At 57.2% G+C, this 17448-nt stretch overlaps 3 protein-coding genes across 3 annotated transcripts; 2 read left to right on the plus strand and 1 right to left on the minus strand.

Annotated features, from left to right (window-relative positions):
- The first annotated feature begins 528 nt into the window (after positions 1-528).
- Positions 529-3440, plus strand: HPDL (4-hydroxyphenylpyruvate dioxygenase like). The gene is made up of 2 exons (XM_059822092.1): positions 529-540; positions 1831-3440. The coding sequence occupies exon 2, from the start codon at positions 1842-1844 to the stop codon at positions 3024-3026; it is 1185 nt and encodes a 394-aa protein (XP_059678075.1). The 5' UTR covers positions 529-540; positions 1831-1841; the 3' UTR covers positions 3027-3440.
- Positions 3441-4079: 639 nt separating this feature from the next.
- Positions 4080-9057, minus strand: MUTYH (mutY DNA glycosylase). Its single transcript, XM_059821664.1, is given in 16 exon segments — positions 4080-4656; positions 4908-4958; positions 5109-5261; positions 5487-5632; positions 5787-5972; positions 6047-6122; positions 6389-6533; positions 6814-7001; positions 7003-7029; positions 7219-7332; positions 7538-7609; positions 7688-7729; positions 7865-7938; positions 8274-8313; positions 8591-8709; positions 8955-9057. Coding segments are annotated over 16 exon segments (1641 nt in total). The 3' UTR covers positions 4080-4551.
- Positions 9058-9608: 551 nt separating this feature from the next.
- Positions 9609-14794, plus strand: TOE1 (target of EGR1, exonuclease). The gene is made up of 7 exons (XM_059822103.1): positions 9609-9719; positions 9800-9840; positions 10058-10154; positions 10332-10490; positions 10830-11095; positions 12563-12734; positions 13852-14794. The coding sequence occupies exons 1-7, from the start codon at positions 9609-9611 to the stop codon at positions 14644-14646; spliced, it is 1641 nt and encodes a 546-aa protein (XP_059678086.1). The 3' UTR covers positions 14647-14794.
- Positions 14795-17448: the final 2654 nt, after the last annotated feature.

Raw genomic sequence — 17448 nt, forward strand, 5'->3', positions numbered from 1 at the left:
ACCGGGCAGGGGCACGTATCCCCCACTCCATTCAGATTCAGGCTGGCAGGGAACGACCCAGCACAGACATGAGCCATTTCATCGCCCGTCGCAGGGCCCCCCAGCCGCCACCCGGTTCATCGCCTCCCTTCGCTCACCCCGGAGCGGGCGGTGCCCGCGGTTATCGGCCCGGGCAGCTTTTTGTTCTGCAAACACAGCCCGGCGTCGGTGGGGTCGATACAAACTCTCGGCACCCGCAGCGTCCGGCAGCCACACGTCCCCGGCTTCAACGTGCCGGAGCAGCCCCCACGCCGCACCGGCACGGCCCCACGCCGCGTGCGCCGGCCCCGTCCTTGCCCAGGACGGCACCCACCGACCCCTCCCGCCGGGGAGGCTTCCCCGCGGCGGGGCAGGTCGCTTCGCAGCCTCCCTGGCATCGCCACCACCCCTCCCCGGCCCGCCGCGGCCTGTCGCCTGCCGGGGAGGAGCAAAGTCAACCGAACCGCCTCTCCGGGGCCGGCCCCTGCCCCGGCATCCCCTTCGCCCGCAGCCTTGACCCCGGTGAGCCGCAGGCCGAGGGGGAGCCGGGGCCCTGCCGGCCCCCACGGGCACGGGGCGGGGGGTGGCGGGGCGGGGGGTGGCGGGGCGGCCGGGAGAGGCGGTGGCGGGAGCGGAGCGGGGCCGGGGCCGGCGCCGCGGGGCGCAGCGGGGGAAGGAGGGCAGGGAGGGAGCGCCGCGCCCTGCCCGTGCGCTCAGCGGGGCGGGGGCCCCGGCAAGGACCGCCCCCGCCCGCGCTGGTGTGGAGCAGCCGGGGGTCCCGCCGGGCCGCCGCTGGGCCCCCGCTCCCCCGGGGCAGGCGGGGTGCCCGGGGGCAGCGCAGCCTCCCGGCCCAGCCTGGCAGAGCCTGTGCCCTGCCCGTGCGGGGAGCGCTGGGTGCAGAGCCCTTTTGGGGGGCGGGTGGAAGGGAGTAATTGAGCAGGTCTCTCCCCACACGCTCTAGCGCACCTCTGTGGGGTCCGGCCGGGATGGCTGGTGCCTGGCGCGGGGTCGGGAACCCTCAGTGGGATGCCCTTGAGAGGTGATGGCAAGTGGATTTTGGGACAGATCTTTTTCCCCCCTTCAGCATGACGGGTATTTGGGTGGGGAGGGAGGTCGCTTTTCCCGCAGTGTCCCTCCTATTTCACCTTCCGTGGCCCTAGGCAAGGTCACTGCCCCAAGCCTGTTGTGGGGAGCGTGGTAGCTCCACGTTGTGGGGAGCGTGGTAGCTCCACATCGTCCTTGTTGGGGAGGGGAAGGACACGTCAGCCTGGCGTGACCCCACTGCTCCCCTCCGCCATTTGTGGGACACCACTGACAAGCGCTGGGGCAGCACAGGAGCCTTTTAGCTGTAACCAGCATGTTGCCCCGTGTTTCCCAATCCAACCTCCACGTTCCTGCTTGGACATCCCTCCCCCCCAACCCTTGTCCCCAAGTCTTGCTTACACATTCTTGCACGTCTCCCTCACTGAGATTCTCCGCTAACCTCCCTCTGGCACCGTCAAGGACACGCGGCCAAGGCTCAGGGCTTTCCTCCTCTGTGACCGCAGGCGCAGGGCAGCATAGCAAAGGGGTGGCGGGATGGCTCGGCATCCTCAGGCATCTCTTTGCAGCTGGTCCCAAAGGTGGGTGCCCTTGCACAATCCATATTAGCTTGTGAGACCCACTTATTTAAAATACACACATTTAAGGGGTGCAAATTTACGTGCATGTGCATCTGTGCATGCAAATGCCCTCGGGCTCTGTGCAGGGTGGGGGAATGGCTCCTTCCCACAGCCAGTAAGCCCCCCCTGACCCCATGCGTCCTCCCCGCAGCCTGCCCAGCCATGGCAGCCTCACTGAGCCGCCCCTGCTTCATCTCCCTCCACGTGCCCTACAGGCAGGGCTGGGCCCAGGACCTGGCCAACACCTTTCGCTTTCAGCCAGTGGCCGTGCGGGAGACGCCACGGGTCCGGCAGCTGGCCTTGCGGCGGGGAACTGCCGTCTTCCTCATCAACGAGCACCTGGCGCCAGGGCCCACCAGCACCTCCTCCCATGATTTCCTCTACGATGTGGACCCCCAGCCCGTCTTGGGCACAGCCTCCAACGTCTGCTTCGAGGTGGACGACGTGCCGGGGCTCTGCAAGCGGCTGCAGAACCAGGGGTGCTCCCTGCCGGTTCCTCCCACTGAGGTGAAGGATGACGGTGGCTCCGTCACCTATGGGGTGGCGAGGTCCATCGTGGGCAACATCAGCCATACCCTTCTGGACCGGTCCCGCTACCGGGGACCCTTTCTGCCCGGCTTCCAGCCCATCCAAGGAGCCCCCTCGGCCATGAGGGACGGGATTGAGATCACCCACTTTGACCACATCACGTACGTCTGCCCACGGGGCAGTGCCCGGGTGGCTCTGGACTGGTACCAGCGGTGCTTCGGCTTCCGCCGCTTCCTGCTGAACCCACGGGAGAGGCCAGCGGAGGGGTACGTGCTCGGGGGGCAGGGGATGGGCATGCTGCTCCTCGCACTGCAGAGCGCCCAGGGTACCCCGGCTCATGGCTGCAAGCTCGTCCTCGCCGAGTCCCTCTCAGAGGATGGCGCCAACCAAGTCGACACCTTCCTAGTGCAGCACCGTGGGGCTGGGATCCAGCATGTCGGCCTCCGCACCACCAATATTGTCAGCACGACCAGGGCTTTGCAGCAGCGGGGTGCGCGGTTCTTCACACCCCCTGCCACCTATTACAGCCAGGGGGGCAAAGCGGAGGAGATCCGGGGAGCCGGGCAGGACCCCTGCACGCTGGCAGAGCTGGGCATCCTGCTGGACACCACGGTGCCTGGGGACAAGGGATGGCCGGGCACTGATGCTACAGAGAGCGCTTCCCAGGAGTATTTGATGCAGATCTTCACTCATCCCATCTTCTCTGAGGAGACCTTCTTCCTGGAGCTCATTGACCGGCGGGGAGCACCGGGCTTTGGGGAAGGCAATATACGGGCACTGTGGAAAGCCGTGCAGGTCTATATGGACCAGCAGCAGTAGGGGTAACTCTGCAATCCTGCTCCCTCAGCTCCCCATCCTCTCCGGTCCAACCCTGGGGCAATACACTGCTGTAGAGATACCAGGGAGTGCTTGCAGCATGGCCTAGGATGGCAGGGACCAAGGGAGGTCTCCAGGTCAACCCAGAGCCAACCTGACAGCAGGTTGCTTGGAGCCAGGTCCAAGCATCCTGAGCATCCCCCAGGATGGAGGGTGATTTCTCCCCCTCCCTGGGTTCCCAGGGATTTACTGGTCTCACGTGAAGAACTTTCTGCCTTAATTTAATCTTGATCTAATCAGACTTGTGCCTGCAGCATGGCCAAGGACAGTTGGCAGAGCAACACCCCCAAACATAGGGGGATGAGGGGCTGCCAAAGGGGCGTGCATAACCTGGGGGCCATGGACATGGCAGCTCATCCACAGTTACCCCCCCAGAGCACGGCCAGTCCCTGGGCAGGGCAAGTGATGGTGTCTTGCTCCTCTCAATTAAAGAATTAACTTGGGAGCACTGCTTTGGTTTTTTTCTCCTCCCATCACCCACAGGTGGCTGTCCCCAGTCCTGCAGTCCCTAAACTGAGATGACTTGCCCCTTGCACAGCCCCCACAACTGGCCCCTGTCCCTGCCAGCCCCTGGGCTTGTACCTTTGCAAGGGGGCCACTGTGCATCACAGCCAGAGAAAGCCACAGCGTGAACACAGTGAGGAACAGCCTGACGGAAAAGGTAAAAAGGGGGATAAAATCCTACAAAAAGCCCAGGGGAGGGCTGCTCGGCCCCACAGAGGAGCAGCCTGCAAGCAGGAGCTGTGCAGCGCCCAGGGGCTGATGCCCGCCCTCGCAGGAGAGGTGCTCTGGGTGCCTTATTTGGGGTCACCAGTAGTTAAGCTCAGCCGAAGGGCTCAGGGGTGCATTAAGGAAGAAATCCCTGCTGTCTCCAGCCCAGATGTAGGGAACCTGCCCGCCATCCTCATATTTGACCACAGGCTGCCCAACAGTCCCAGCTTTGCACAGTGCAACAGGCAGAAAGTCACTTAAACCCACACACTTTAGGAGATTTATTAGAAAGCCTGTGGCTCAGGTTCAGTAAAAATAAGTGTATAAAAAGGGCTATTGGAGGCCAGGAAGGGTAGAGGAGCATCCACAGTTGCTGGCTGGCAGGAGAGGTGCAGGCATGCAGCTGGGGACGGGGCTGCAGGAGCGACGTGGCCACAGCCTTCCTGCTGCCGGAGAGAAATCCCTGCTGCCCCGAGTCCGCGGTGCCAGAGCGACGGCTGTACCAGACCACATAACCCAAGGAGGGCTCCAGCCGAGCAGGGAGGGCAAGCCTGGCTCCACGTCATGTCCAGGACCACGGTGGCCATGCCAAGGCACAGCTCCCACAGGGGAGCAGGCAGACTCTACAAGGAGGAGCAGGAGACCATTACAGGGTCGTGGGTGGGGCATGCAGTGGTATGGGGGGCACCATCCCCACACCACAGGCAGGACCCACCGCAGTGCAGGTCTCCCGTGGTCTCAGACGTCGAAGGTGCCATCAAGGGCAGGTGGGTGCCTGGAGGAAGGTGCGGAGGGAGAGCTGCGTCCCAGGGCAGGTGCTGCTTGCTCCCTGGGGCTTTGCCCCCCGCTTCCGCTTGGAGCTCTGCAGGAGAGACACACAGGGGCTAAGCTAAACCCCAGATGGGTACCAGGGCAAGGGGCCCCTGGTACTACTGGGGACATCCAGGGGCAAAGCCAGCCAGGCAAATCCCCCAGACACAGCCCTGCCTCAGGCGGGGGATGCTCCTTGGCCTGACCCCAAAGCCTGGGGAGGCTCCAGCACCGCACATGGGGGCCTGGCCCACAGCAACAGGGAGCAGCTCCCAGTGCTGCACAGCCTCCAGCGATGCCCACCTTGCCAGGGCTGCTCTCCTCCCCATGCCGCTTCTCATGCGCTTTCAGCACCTGAAGGAAGCACAAGAGAGCCCAGAGCTGAAAAACAGCCAGATCCCAGGGCTGGGGTGGCTCCGCAGAGGTTGGGGGGATGCCAGAGGCATTCCCAGGACCCCAGGGGTGTGGATGGAAGGGAGGAAAGTTCCAGGTCCCCACCGGTACCTTCTTCATGGCCGTGGACACAGCCGAAGCGTGGAACTCCTTCTCCGTCACCCAGCGGGATGGGGACAAGGCAGGATCCAGGGTCACATCCCCATCCAGGGGCAGGGAGTAGACCACATACGTCTGGTGGATGTGAGAGAAGATGTGGATGACCTGTGAGGGGATGGAAGACATGGAAACGGGCAGCTGGCAGGCAGCAGGGGATGCACCGGTCGCTTAGCTGCCCTACACGTGCACTGGGTCTGCCAGGGCTCTGAGGAGCAGGGAAGGGCTTGGGAGGGGTGACCGCAGGGAAAGGGGACCCTCTTCCCGCCGTGCTACGTCCCCCGCGGCTGAGCACAGGGGGCTTACACCATGCCCTTCCGACTCCAGGCTCACCTCTCCGATGAACCGCAGGCCTTCCGCCGCTACAGGCCACCCCGTCCAGGCCCGGAGGTGATCTGCCAGCACCTCCCTCTGCTTCTCCTCCTGCAGACCCTGAGGCAGTGGGAGGCTGGGGAACTCCCAGAGCCCGGCCAGGAGACCTGGGGAGAGGGCACAACGGGGACATGAGCCAGCCAGGGGCACATATGGGGACTCTGAGCCTCATCACATCCCACTCCCAGGCTGCTCTGGCCCTCACGCAGGTGGGAAGGGGCCACGCGGTGCCTTCGCCCCGCTCCTGCCCAGTCCCATTACCCGAGCTGGGTCTCTGCACGATGAGGTACTCTGGGGCCCCGTGGCAGCCCCTCCGCTCCAGCACACATGTGGCCGTTCGCGCCACTCGCGGCTGCTTCTTCGCTGCTTTCCGGGGGAAGTTGGTCACTCCCAGGCTGCTGTCCCATGGCTCCGCAGCTGGGGGGCACAGGGGACAGCCCCCAACACCTGCGAACACCAATGTAATAGTTGCCACAAGGCCCAGACCCGCAGCCACAACAGGGATCTCCCCAGGCGCTTACCACAGTCCTCAACATCAGGCACTGGGGTGGGTTTTCCAAACAGCTTCTGAGAGGCGAAGGCCAGCTCCTTCTCCACCTGCAAGAGGGGACAGGAATGGGGACAGGCTCATCCACCAGCCCACCTTGTCCCCATGCATGGTGACCCCTCGGGGCCGGCACCCAGTGAGGATGCAGGATGTGATGTCCAGCCAAGAACGACTTGCGGCACTGGTCTGGGAAAGGGGTGGCTTGCAAGAAGCTTCAGAAGGGACCTGGGGTGACCTTCTGCCACCCCACTGGGACAGCTGCCAGCCCCCGGCCACCCAGAGGCAGGGAGGAGACAGATTTTGGGGCTGTACTTACCCTGCGCCGCGCTCGGCAGTGCTGCTTCACGGGGCACTCCCCACACAGCGGGGCCTTGGGCACACACACAGTTGCCCCCAGCTCCATCAGGGCTTGGTTAAAATCCCCGGGGCGGCTCCTGTCCACCAGGTCATTGGCCATGTCCCTGGAAGAAATGGCATTGAGTGTCACGGGGCTCTGCGGGGAGGGGGCCCCAGGACCTTTGCCCACCTCCTGCCTGTGAGGGGGGATGCTCCTAGGTAGGCAGAGGCAACGCAGGTCCTTCCTCCACCACTCCCAGCAGCACCAGCTTCCCAAGAGCTCCCGCACCTCTCTCCCTTTGCAGGCTCAGCAACCCATGGCTCCCAAGTGATCCTGCCCTCGGCCACCAACAAGCACAGCCATAATCGCTGCAGGTTGGAGCAGGGATGGAGCGTTCTGCTTACCAGAGTCGGTCGATGATGGCGGGGCTGCTGGAGTCAGCACCGATGCACCGCAGGCGGCACAAGACCCGGATCACGTTCCCATCCACCACGCCAGTCGCCTGAGACCAGGAGCTGGGGTTACTGTGCCGGGAGGTGCCTGTGCTCCCAGCAAGGCAGGGAGCTGGGGTGCTCCCAGGATGGAGGGGGGTCACACATGCGGCCAACCCACAGGCCAAGCTGGGTGGTGGGCAAGACACACCACAAAGCAGGGGACAGCCAGAGCCAAGCACAGCCCTGGGGGGCCCCCAGCTTGTGACACCCGCCAGGGGTGGGGCTTCCAGGAGTCTGCAGGACCCTTCCAGGGGTGGGGCTGTGTGGCAGAGAGGGGAGACGTGTCCCCGCTGGCCACTGATGCCCAGCTCTCACCTGCCCGTATGAGATAGACGCAATGGCTCCTGCCGTATATCGGCCCACTCCCGGCAGCAGCTTCTGCAGATCCTCAGCTGTCCTGGGCATCCGGCCGGCCAGCTCGGACACCACCTGGCAGAGAGGGGGCTGAGGTCAGGGGAGCAGCCGGGGTGCGTGCATACAACCCATTTTACCCACGGTAAGACGGGATCCCAGCCTCTGTAGCCTTGTGCCAGCAGCGCGCAGCCCCAGCAAGGCAGGGCAGACATGAGCCATCAGCAACCCACAGGCCACAGAGGGCTTTGGAAATGCCCCCCACACCCCAGCACCAGGGCACCTTCCTTGCTGCCTCCTGCAGACGCTTCCCTCTTGAGTAGTAGCCGAGTCCGGCCCACACCTCGTTCACCTCCTGCTCCAAGAGACATGGTGTGGTGTTAGATGAAGAGACACGAGGGCAGGGAGAGCACCCAGCCCCAGCGACGCTCACCTCCAGGGACGCCTGCGCCAGAGCCTGCAGTGTTGGCCACTTCTGTGGTACAGAGGGAAAGGGACAAGTCAGGGACAAGCAAAGCTGTGCTTTGCAGCTGGGGATCTGCCACAGGCAGTGGACAAGGTCTCCAAACGGGGCAGCCTGTGGGCACAGGACTCCGTGAGGAGCAGTCACCTGCATCCAGCGGTTGTAGTAGTCGATCACTGTAGCCACCTGTGTCTGCTGGAGCATGATCTCAGACACCCACACTGCAGGGAGCAGGGCAGGGATCAGAGCAGAGGCATCAACACGACCCACACCTCATGCTGAGGCCACGTTAGCACTGTCTACAAGCACTGCACCAGCATCCAACCCATGGGACCCCCTCACCTTCCCCACATGCTGCCCCACAGGAGCTCCCTTGGGCCCAAAGTGGGCTCTCCGACCCCCCAGCGCCTTGAAAGCAGGGCTCAGCAGCTCTTGTGGCCGCCCCAGGTGGCTTGGTCCAAGGATGGCGACTGAAGCCACATTTCCTCACAAGGCCATACTGCACATCCGTGTCAGGGGGCAACACACAGCAGAGGACCCCACTCCTGCTCCTCACCTGCGTACGCCCGTCTGTCGGCATCTGGCTCAGTTGCTGCCTGAAAGGGGAAGAAGATGGAGTGAGAGAAACAGGGTAACACGGGACCCCACCGCAGAGGGGACCTGCATATAAAATAAAATTGCTTGTGGTGTGTTTTGAACGCTACATAGGAATCTGCAAAAAAAGAAAAAAACAAAAAAAACCAAACCAAAGCCTTCCCCTAAGCGCTCAGAAGTTCTGAGTTTGGGTAATCAAGGGGCAGCCAAAGCACTTTCTCACTGACGAAGCCGCTACGGCACCCCTGCCTCCCGCTGCCTCCCGCTGCCTCCCCTTACCAGCGTCCTCCAGGGAAGGTCCCGCTTCCATTTGTCGTACCAAGCCAGCAGGTTGCCACGCAAGGCCTCGATCTCAGCCGGGTCGCTGAAGAGATGCCGGGCGGGCGGCGGAGCCGGCGCTGGAGCTGGGGCCCCTGCCAGGAGAGCGGCGGGTCAGCGCACGGCGGGGATGAAGAAGGGCTGCGGGGCCCGACCGCAGCAACACGGGACCGGAGGCGGGAGCCCGGCAGAGCTGCTGCCGGGCGGACGAGCACCGAGCCTTCCGAGGACGCAGTAAGCACCCGTAGCTGCCCAGGCTGGCGGCCCCGTGCCCCGGAGGGGGCAGCCACCCACCCTCCCCCCCAACCCTCCCGCTACCGGGCACCTCCGCGGGGCGACGCGCCCTTCCTGCTCTGTCCCGCAGGCGGGACCGCCCTCCCGCCGCTCCGCCGGAGACCCCTGGCAGCCGCCGCCCGGAGCGGGCTCATGGCCGGGCCGGGCCACTCCCCGGCGGGGCTGGAGCCCGGGGACGGCGCGGCGCCACGTGATACTTTCCCGGGAAAATGTTTCCCTTCCAGCGCCCCGCCCCCCCGTGGGGACAAATCAGAGCGGGTGGCCCCGCCCATCTTCCACGCGTGAGCCAATCGGAGCGAGGCGCGGGCTCGTGCCCTCCCGTCCTCAGGCCGCCCGGGGGAGAGGGCGGGACCTCCCGGCGCGCCTGAGCCAATCAGAGCTTCGGAGGAGAAGATGAGGCTGTCCCCACCCCTTCTCCCGCCGGTCCCAGCGGCCGCACGAGAAGGACCCCGAATGGGCTGCCCGATCTAAACGCCCGTTTACTTAAAAACCAAATTTCGGTTGAAAACGGGTTTTGGAAAAGCGGAGAAAAAGCCGCTGGCGGCTGACAGGAGCCGGACCGCCCGCGCGGGCAGGCAGCGCGGGGCACAGGGTCGGGCGGGGCGATCGGCGGAAGCGGGCAGCCGGCGGGCAGCCGCATCGGCGGAGGCCCCGGGAGCGACGCGGGGCGGCGGCGGGCGCGGCCATGGCGCGGTGGCGGGTGCCGGTGGTGGACGTGCAGAGCGACAACTTCAGGGAGCTGTGGCCCTCCATGGTGCTGGCGCTGCGCACCGCCACCTTCGTCGCCGTGGACACGGTGAGGCGGGGCGGGGGGCGGCGGCGGTGACCGGCGGCGCGGCCGGGCCCGCGGGGCCGCTGACGGGTGTCTCCCCGCAGGAGCTGAGCGGCCTTGGCGCCAGGAAGTCGCTGCTGAGCCCGTGAGTGCCCCGGTTGTGCGGGAGGGGGAGGTCCCTCAGCCGGACTTACCGGCTGCGGGTGCTCCCAGGCGCGTTCCTCCGGTACCCGTTGCTCGGTTCCCTTCCCCCTGCGGGTTTGGCTCCCCGGGGGTGACCGGGGGGAAGGAGCAGGGCCGCGGCCGAGGGAGGGCGGGGGTGCCAGGGCAGGAGCCGTCACTCCCGTTCTCCTACCGCCCAGGTGCATCGAAGAGCGGTACAAGGCCGTCTGCAGCGCGGCCAGGACCCGCTCCGTCCTCTCCCTTGGCATCGCGTGTTTCAAGCAGCTCCCAGAGCAGGTACGGGCACGGGCCGTAGAGCGGCCGTTTGCTCTTGTTCCTGCCTTCTAAGGGGGCAGCGGGCACCGGCACTCCACTGGGAGACGGGACTCAACCCACCCGTGCTCCGTGGACTTGGCCCTGGCTTTTTTGGCAGCTCCCTGTGACAGGCATCCCTGTGTTGCTCTCCCTTTGCAGTCCGAGAACGCGTATCTCTGCCAGATCTACAACCTGACGCTCCTCTGCATGGAGGATTACATTGTCGAACCCCAGTCGGTGCAGTTCCTGGTGCAGCACGGCTTTGACTTCAACAAGCAGTACTCCCAGGGGATTCCTTACCACAAGGGCAACGACAAGGTACAAAACGACCGTCCTTTGGACACCTCACCTTGCTCTGCTCCAGGCTTCTGGGGAGGTTGCTGGCTTCCCCCAGTCCCGGCGTCTCCCTCACACAGCTGCCGAGTGAAGATGGGCTCACACTGCGGTCTTGAGTGCAGCATTATCCCTTTCACCTCCCCGCTGGTTTATATCCAGGCTGTCACTTGTTGCAGTTGCTTTTCCTAATATTTAGGCCTCTGTTTGGTCAAAGCAAGTCACAGCTGTAGGCAGTACCCTGCTACAGCAGGCTCCGATAACTTCCCGGGGTGATGGCAAGTCAAGGTGCTAAGGTTTGTTGACTAATTCCTCTTCTTGCAGGGCAATGAGAACGAGAACCAGAGCCAGAGCGTTCGGACTTTTTTCCTGGAGCTCATACGAGCAAAGAAGCCTCTCATTCTCCATAACGGCTTGATCGATCTGGTCTTCCTGTACCAGTGCTTCTACGCTCACCTCCCAGACAACCTCGGCACCTTCACCGCTGACCTCTCGGAAATGTTCCCAGCAGGAATATACGACACGAAATATGCTTCAGAGTTTGAGACTCGCTTTGTAGCATCCTACCTGGAGTATGCTTACAAGAAGTGGTGAGCGGCGCTCTGTATTTAAAACTTACGGGAGGAAAGGCAAAGGGCCTATCAGTGTTTGGTTTGTTTTTCTAGGCAAGGGGGTTGGCTTTTTGTATTACCCCAACGAGTGAAGAAAGGTGCTTTTTAGGTGACTCTGCCCCGTGCTCTTCCTATTTTTAGGACAGGTGCTGAGTGCGTAAGGGTGCATTTTGTAATACACCTTATCTGTTCAGTGGGCAGCTGCTGAAAGAGGATTTCAGTCTTGCGCTGGCAGCAGTTTTGACCACAGAGTGACCTGATCTAACTGAAAACTAATTGATTCGCTGCATGGCCCTGGTCCAGCAGCGCCCTAGGGCCGTGGCAGGAGCACACATAGAGAGAGACCCTTAAAACTCAGCTAAAGAGCAAGGGAAAACAGGGCTGTGCCTGCAGGCTCTGATAGTTATAACTTGGTTTTGTGAGGGATGGTGCAGTTAAAGGGTGGATGCTCCCTGCACCTCCTGATGCTGACCAGCTCTGTCACGTGTCCTGCACGTGACACTCGCCTGCGGCCAGCTACGACTCTCATCACTTTTCCTTCCAAGCGAAGGTCGTGCTCTTGTTCCAGGGCCTCCTGTCTGGCTTCCTGCCCCTAGCTCTTTGTGGATATCTTCCAGGCAGACACATGTTAGAAGCAGAGATGTCTGTCCACTTCACGTGTCAGTCTGGCCCCTGGTTCCGCACTTCCCACACAATCTAAACAAGCCCCTGGCAGTGATACAGCCCCTTAAGTCTCCATTAAACTGCAGTCACACTCTGTGCAGAGGAAAAGTGGTATTTTTAGTGACTGTTTTATATCAGGAAATGCCATTTTGACAGGTCTGAAAACATTCAAGATGGCTGTTCTCAAACATGAGAATGCTTTGTTTTGACAAGATAAAAATACTTTCTGAACTGACCTCTTAAATGTTTTAACCCACAATTCTAGTTACACGGAACCTTCCAAAGGTTTTGGGCCTTTTAGCTAGCTCTTGGGACAAAACAGTTCTTTTCTCATGAGGTGGAAAATGTTTCCTTGTTGTCTACATTGCCCAGGTTCGACCTGTCAGTGTGGTGGCTGCTGGATACTCTGTGCAATACCTCATTTTAGGACATTTCCTCTTTGTCCATTAATATTATTAGGACTAACACATATCTTAGTGCCCTTAGTATTTAAGGCTAAGCTATGTGTCCCCTTCTCCCATAGCTTCACCGGAGACACTGTTGTCCCTGCCTGTATGTCAGCATAAGAGAAACCAACCTTTAAATCAGCACAGAAGGAACTGCTTACTAAAGCTATTTCTACCAGGACTGAGTTTCTCCCCAGCAGGCTGTCGAGTTGCCTGGAGCTCGAGAGCAGGAAACTAGTGGAGTTGAGACTTGGGGAGAGCAGCATGTTTGCACCAGCTCCACACTGTGGTACCTTCAGTGGGTTAACCGCAGTAACTGTGTACTCGTTTGTTCCAGCAAGCGAGAGAACCGCAAGCTGAAGGACTCCAGCAGCCAGCATCTCACCATTGAGTTCTGCAACTACCCTGCCAACATGTCCCGTTACATCGACTATCGCCACTGCTCTCTGGAAGAAGGCGGCCACAACGTGGGAGGGGGAAATAAGGTGCCTGTCTGTGAGAAATTTTCGGTAAGTAATATGAATCCCTGCTTACTTCCTGGCTCCATGGAAAAGCCGTATGTGGCCAGAGCAGGAAGTGGTAGGAAAGCACCTGGGAACTTCCCCTTCCTTGCTTCGCAGTACAAGAAAGATTTTCAAGCTTCAGGTGGCTTCATGACAGAAAGGGCAACAGCATGCGCTGTTTGGAGGCAGTGAATTCCACAGGTTACATTAGACACGAAGATTCAGAGAGAGATTATATGGCCCTAAATAGCGGGATGGTATGAGTTACAGTACCCATTGCTGCCTTGGGAGGGCTGCAAGTTCTGAATTAGTTTGGCTTGTCCTCTGAGCAAGAAATGCCACCTCTTCCCTCCCCCATATCTTGATTAGATATAAAAAGTATTACCTGTCTGCAGCTTCTGGGACTGTAGTACGGTGTGATTCACAGCATCTCAAGTCCTGGTACTGCTACAGTAGTAAACAAAGAGCCCATCTGATTGGATCATAACTGGTTTCAGATGCTTCAGGGAGAAAAGGTGCTCTTCTGGATGTTGCACATTACTGTCACAAAACAACATAGGTTGGGGAAACCTCTGGAAGTTTCTCATCCAACCAGCAACTCAATATTGCTTAGAGCCTTGTTTGGCAAATTTTGAAAATCTCTTAAGGACAGAGATTACAAAAACCCTCCAGGCCCCTGTTGCAGCATTTGACCACTCATTGTGAATAATGCATTCCTGTATACCTAGTCAGAATTTTCCTTGACTGTTACCACTTCACCTTTCCCTGTGTCCCCTTTAGAAGAGTTTAGCTCCATCTTCTCTATAAGCTCTGCTTTAGGTAGCTGCGGACAGCAACTAGATATCCCCATCCCATTAGCCTTGTCTTGTCCAGGTGGAACAAACCCACCTTCTTTGGCCTCTCCTGATATGTTGTTTGCTGCATCTTGGCAGCTCCCAGCTGCACTCGCTGCAGTTTGTTAATGCCTTTCTTGTATGTTGTGGGGCTGTAACTGGACACAGTGCTCCCAATACAGCCTCACAAGCCCTCAGCGGAGTGGAATAATTAGCTCTGCTCCATGTTACAGTGATAAGCTGCTCTAACCAGGAGGCTGGTGGCTACAGACTTCTCTCTTTCTCCCTAGGCCTATGGCTGGTGTCCAAAAGGGGTGAAGTGTACACAGTCTCATAACATTGACCTCATAATTGATGAGGATGACAAGCTTTGGGAGGAGAAGCGGAAGAAACGGAAGCACAAATGGAAGCGTCGAAAGAACACAGAAGAGCCTGCAAAGGCGTTTGAAGAGGAGAGCTCAGGGAAAGAAATAGAGCCTGCTCAGAATGGGGAGGAGGGACCGCCACGAAAACAGAGCTGCTATGAGCCCGCAGCTGCTACAGAGCTGGCAGAGATTACACCCAACAGTGAGGGCAGGCCACTGGAGGAGAACTCCATGAACATGGAACCAGAGGTCAGCTCAGACACCGGCGCACAACAGGAAGAGGATCTGGGGAGCACTGAAGGAACTGCTGCCCAGGTAGCAGCTGCTGTGAGCCCTTCTGCCAAGGGAAATGCCTCTGACAGTGACCAAGCGGAGGGGAAGTCAGAGGTTCCCACTGGGGTGGGCTCAGTCAATCACCCAGACATTCCTGAGACTGAAGCAGCATGTGCTGCAGAAAAGGAAACCCATGGCCCACCTTCACAGGGGGGCACACACCGAGCTGGCTTTGATGCATTCATGACTGGGTATATCATGGCTTATGTCTGGATGCTCAAGAAAGGAAAAAACACAGATGCTGGTACAGGGCCTTGGTTGCCAGACTGCCACAATAAACTGTACCTCAGTGGGAAATCGGTGCCACTTCAAATAGTGAAGAGCTTGTTTTCTAAATCTTCCAAAGCTCACAGCCAGAAGATGAAGTTGGCCTGGGCCAGTGGATAGAGCTAGAGGACTCCTCACTGAACTGGGCTTTTTTTCCCCTCAAGTTTTGAAGTTCTTTATTCCATCAAGAACTGATCAGAAGGGAAGCAAGTTTCTTACTCTTGCTTTTTGTTTTAACTTCTGACCGATTAAATTGCTCTCAACTGGAGTTTCCCCTGTTGTTCCTTAGCGGCATGCTGGGCTGTGAAGGCAGGGGTGAGGCTGGAGAAGAGGGAGGAAAAGTGCACCTCTCCAATGCACCCAGGGCTGCAAGTTTCAGTTTAGTGCTCTGAACTCAAAGTGGGTTTTGAAAAAACAACATAGGGTTGCCCTTCTGGAAAGACCATATGCTAGCTCCTTTAGCATGGGCTTCACTTCTTGCAGAAGATGAAGAGGGTAATTGCTTGATAACAATAGGATACAGAGGCCAGAGCTTCCCACTTAAACTTCTTAGCATGTTAGAGCTCCAGCCTCCTCTCGGATCTTGCCTTTATCCTTACTGCATGCCTTACTACATGCTGCCACTTAACTAGCGGTTTAGGGCAGGACAGACCTTTTGAAAAGGAGCATGTGCTAAAGGTCAAAGCCTACCTACAAAAACACATCTGAAAGCTCCAAGCTGTTGACCCATACAACCAGCTTGACAGGAAATGGTATAAACAGTCACTGGAGGAAGATCTGATGCTTCTGCCAGACACCAGATGAAAGCAGGCTAGCTCTTTAGGCAAAGCATGCATTTTTACGAATGTTTGGTCAAGTGTTAACTGCTTTCAGTTACTGCTGGTAAGGTTACTCCCTATAACTCTCATAATTATTTCCTGTCTTTCTAAGGAAGTCAGGAAGGAAAAAGGTGGTGGTGGGTTTTTTTTTTTTTAAAAAAAGACACTGACCATGGTTGGTTTAGAACATGCAGCTGGGAGAGCTATCCCACTTCATAGTTGTACTTTACCTTAATCTTGGTTACAGCATAGACAAGACCTTTGCTCCTGTAGGAGAGGGGAAGGAGAAAGCTCCCAAATGGGCCAGCTGATTCTAGTGCAGGGTAACTGCATGCAGAACCAAGCCACAGCAGGTCTTTAAACTTCTTCTAAGGGGAGATGCAGTGGGACTTAAAGTCAGATGTCATCCTTTCAAACTGGACTGCTTCCTGTGCTGCTGAAGCTATTCTGTAGGGCTAGAACAGAGCAGCCACAATGGCAAGCTTCCTTGAGTGCTATCAAAAGCCATCTTGTCTTGTAAGTCACAAGCTACTGCCTACTCTTCAGGGCGCTAAAAGGCAGAGCTGAAAAAAAAGTCCCCGAGTCTCATGGATTTAATAATGTAACAATTCAATAAGATGCAGGAGAGAAATAACATTGAATATGGATGACAGTTCTCCCTGTTTATAATTCAGCACCTAGTAATAGTGAATACAATCTCAAGCCAGGTATTAATGTCATCCATAGCTTAAGAAAGCATTTGAGCCAGCTTTTTTAACTTAGAGTTGCCCTCTTAATCACAAGACTCAGGCCTTGATTTTATTTTTATTTTGAAAGCAAGTTGGGAAAGTTTACAAAACCTGACCAAGAAAAAATTACGAAAATATTTTACTGGATTCATCTTTGGTTACTTCTTATTGCAGTTCCAATAAAACATACACCATTTCTATAGTTCAGAAAAAGTCAGAAGGTCAATCAACATAAAAACAAGACGTGCTTTCTTTACATATTCATAAATACCCACAATATTAGAAAAGTTGTTTTGCGAAGATTTTTTTTCTGGCAGTGTTAACTTACTATTATACACAGGCTGCAAACTTCTTCCTAAGCCTTTAATTACAAGTTGAGCTATTTACAGACTGCAAAATATTAAGACGTAAAACTCCTTCATAAATACGAAAATAGATCATCTCGCAAAGATCTTTATACTTATTCAAATATCTGGCTGCCCCTCCTCCCAAAAACAAGGTTATTTGTTTTGCATAGAAATGTAGTGACATGCAATATAAACAATAGCATTAAGTGCAAACAGGAATTATTCAAGTGTCTTTAGTTGTACTGGCAAAAAATACCAATGTTCTGTTACACATAATACATCAATGCCTCTCCAACAAGTATAAATCTACTATAGCCCCTTGTCTGCACTGCTTTTGAGGGGCAGCAATTCACATGCATTCTTAGTTGCATTTTATCAACCTGCAACCTCAACAAAAATAGCTTATAACAGACATTTAAATGAATTCAACATAGAAAGTTTTAAAGTGAATTAAAAACATCTTTGATCTCTTCAGGGAACCTAGCAATGTGTAGAAAGTGTTTTAAAAGAGCAAGAACAGCTCCCGTAAGAAAGTCAAAAATCATGGATAAAATCCAATCACAATAAAACTTTGTCACATCACTATAAAACAAGGAGTTTGCTGACCACATGTTCGTATTCATGTTCCTCAGTAGCTGTCAGAAAATGGCCCCCAGTAGAAAAGCACCCTCAGATGGGCAGAAAACCTAGGAGTAGTTACTAGGTGCAACCTAGATTCAGCTTTACACAGCTAAAGGGATGAGATGTAGTGAGTGCCAACTGCATCCAGACCATTCGAAACACTGGGTTTTAGCAAGCACTTAGCTATTTTAAAATGGCCCTTTACTCTTGTTTCATACACAGGCCTCTTTTCCCATGCAGACCATGAATCCAGGAAAGGCCTGAGCCACTATTACTTGGCATTTCTCTTTCTGACTTCTCCACCTCAGTGCAATGAGCTAGAAAAGTTGATAGGTGTGCCCTATGCATGTCAGCTGGCTGTGCTTAGAGTGGACATTTAAGAAAATAAAATTTTAGCCATGCTGCTTT

Source organism: Gavia stellata, chromosome 10 (genome assembly GCF_030936135.1).
Source record: "Gavia stellata isolate bGavSte3 chromosome 10, bGavSte3.hap2, whole genome shotgun sequence".
Lineage (NCBI taxonomy): Eukaryota > Metazoa > Chordata > Aves > Gaviiformes > Gaviidae > Gavia > Gavia stellata.

Excerpts from the sequence above, each read along its gene's own strand:
- HPDL (XM_059822092.1), top strand. The coding sequence starts at position 1,842 with ATGGCAGCCTCACTGAGCCGCCCCTGCTTCATCTCCCTCCACGTGCCC.
- TOE1 (XM_059822103.1), top strand. The coding sequence starts at position 9,609 with ATGGCGCGGTGGCGGGTGCCGGTGGTGGACGTGCAGAGCGACAACTTC. Across the intron at positions 9,841-10,057 it reads AGGAAGTCGCTGCTGAGCCC|GTGCATCGAAGAGCGGTACA; the intron begins GTGAGTGCCCCG and ends CCTACCGCCCAG. Across the intron at positions 11,096-12,562 it reads GAGTATGCTTACAAGAAGTG|CAAGCGAGAGAACCGCAAGC; the intron begins GTGAGCGGCGCT and ends CGTTTGTTCCAG.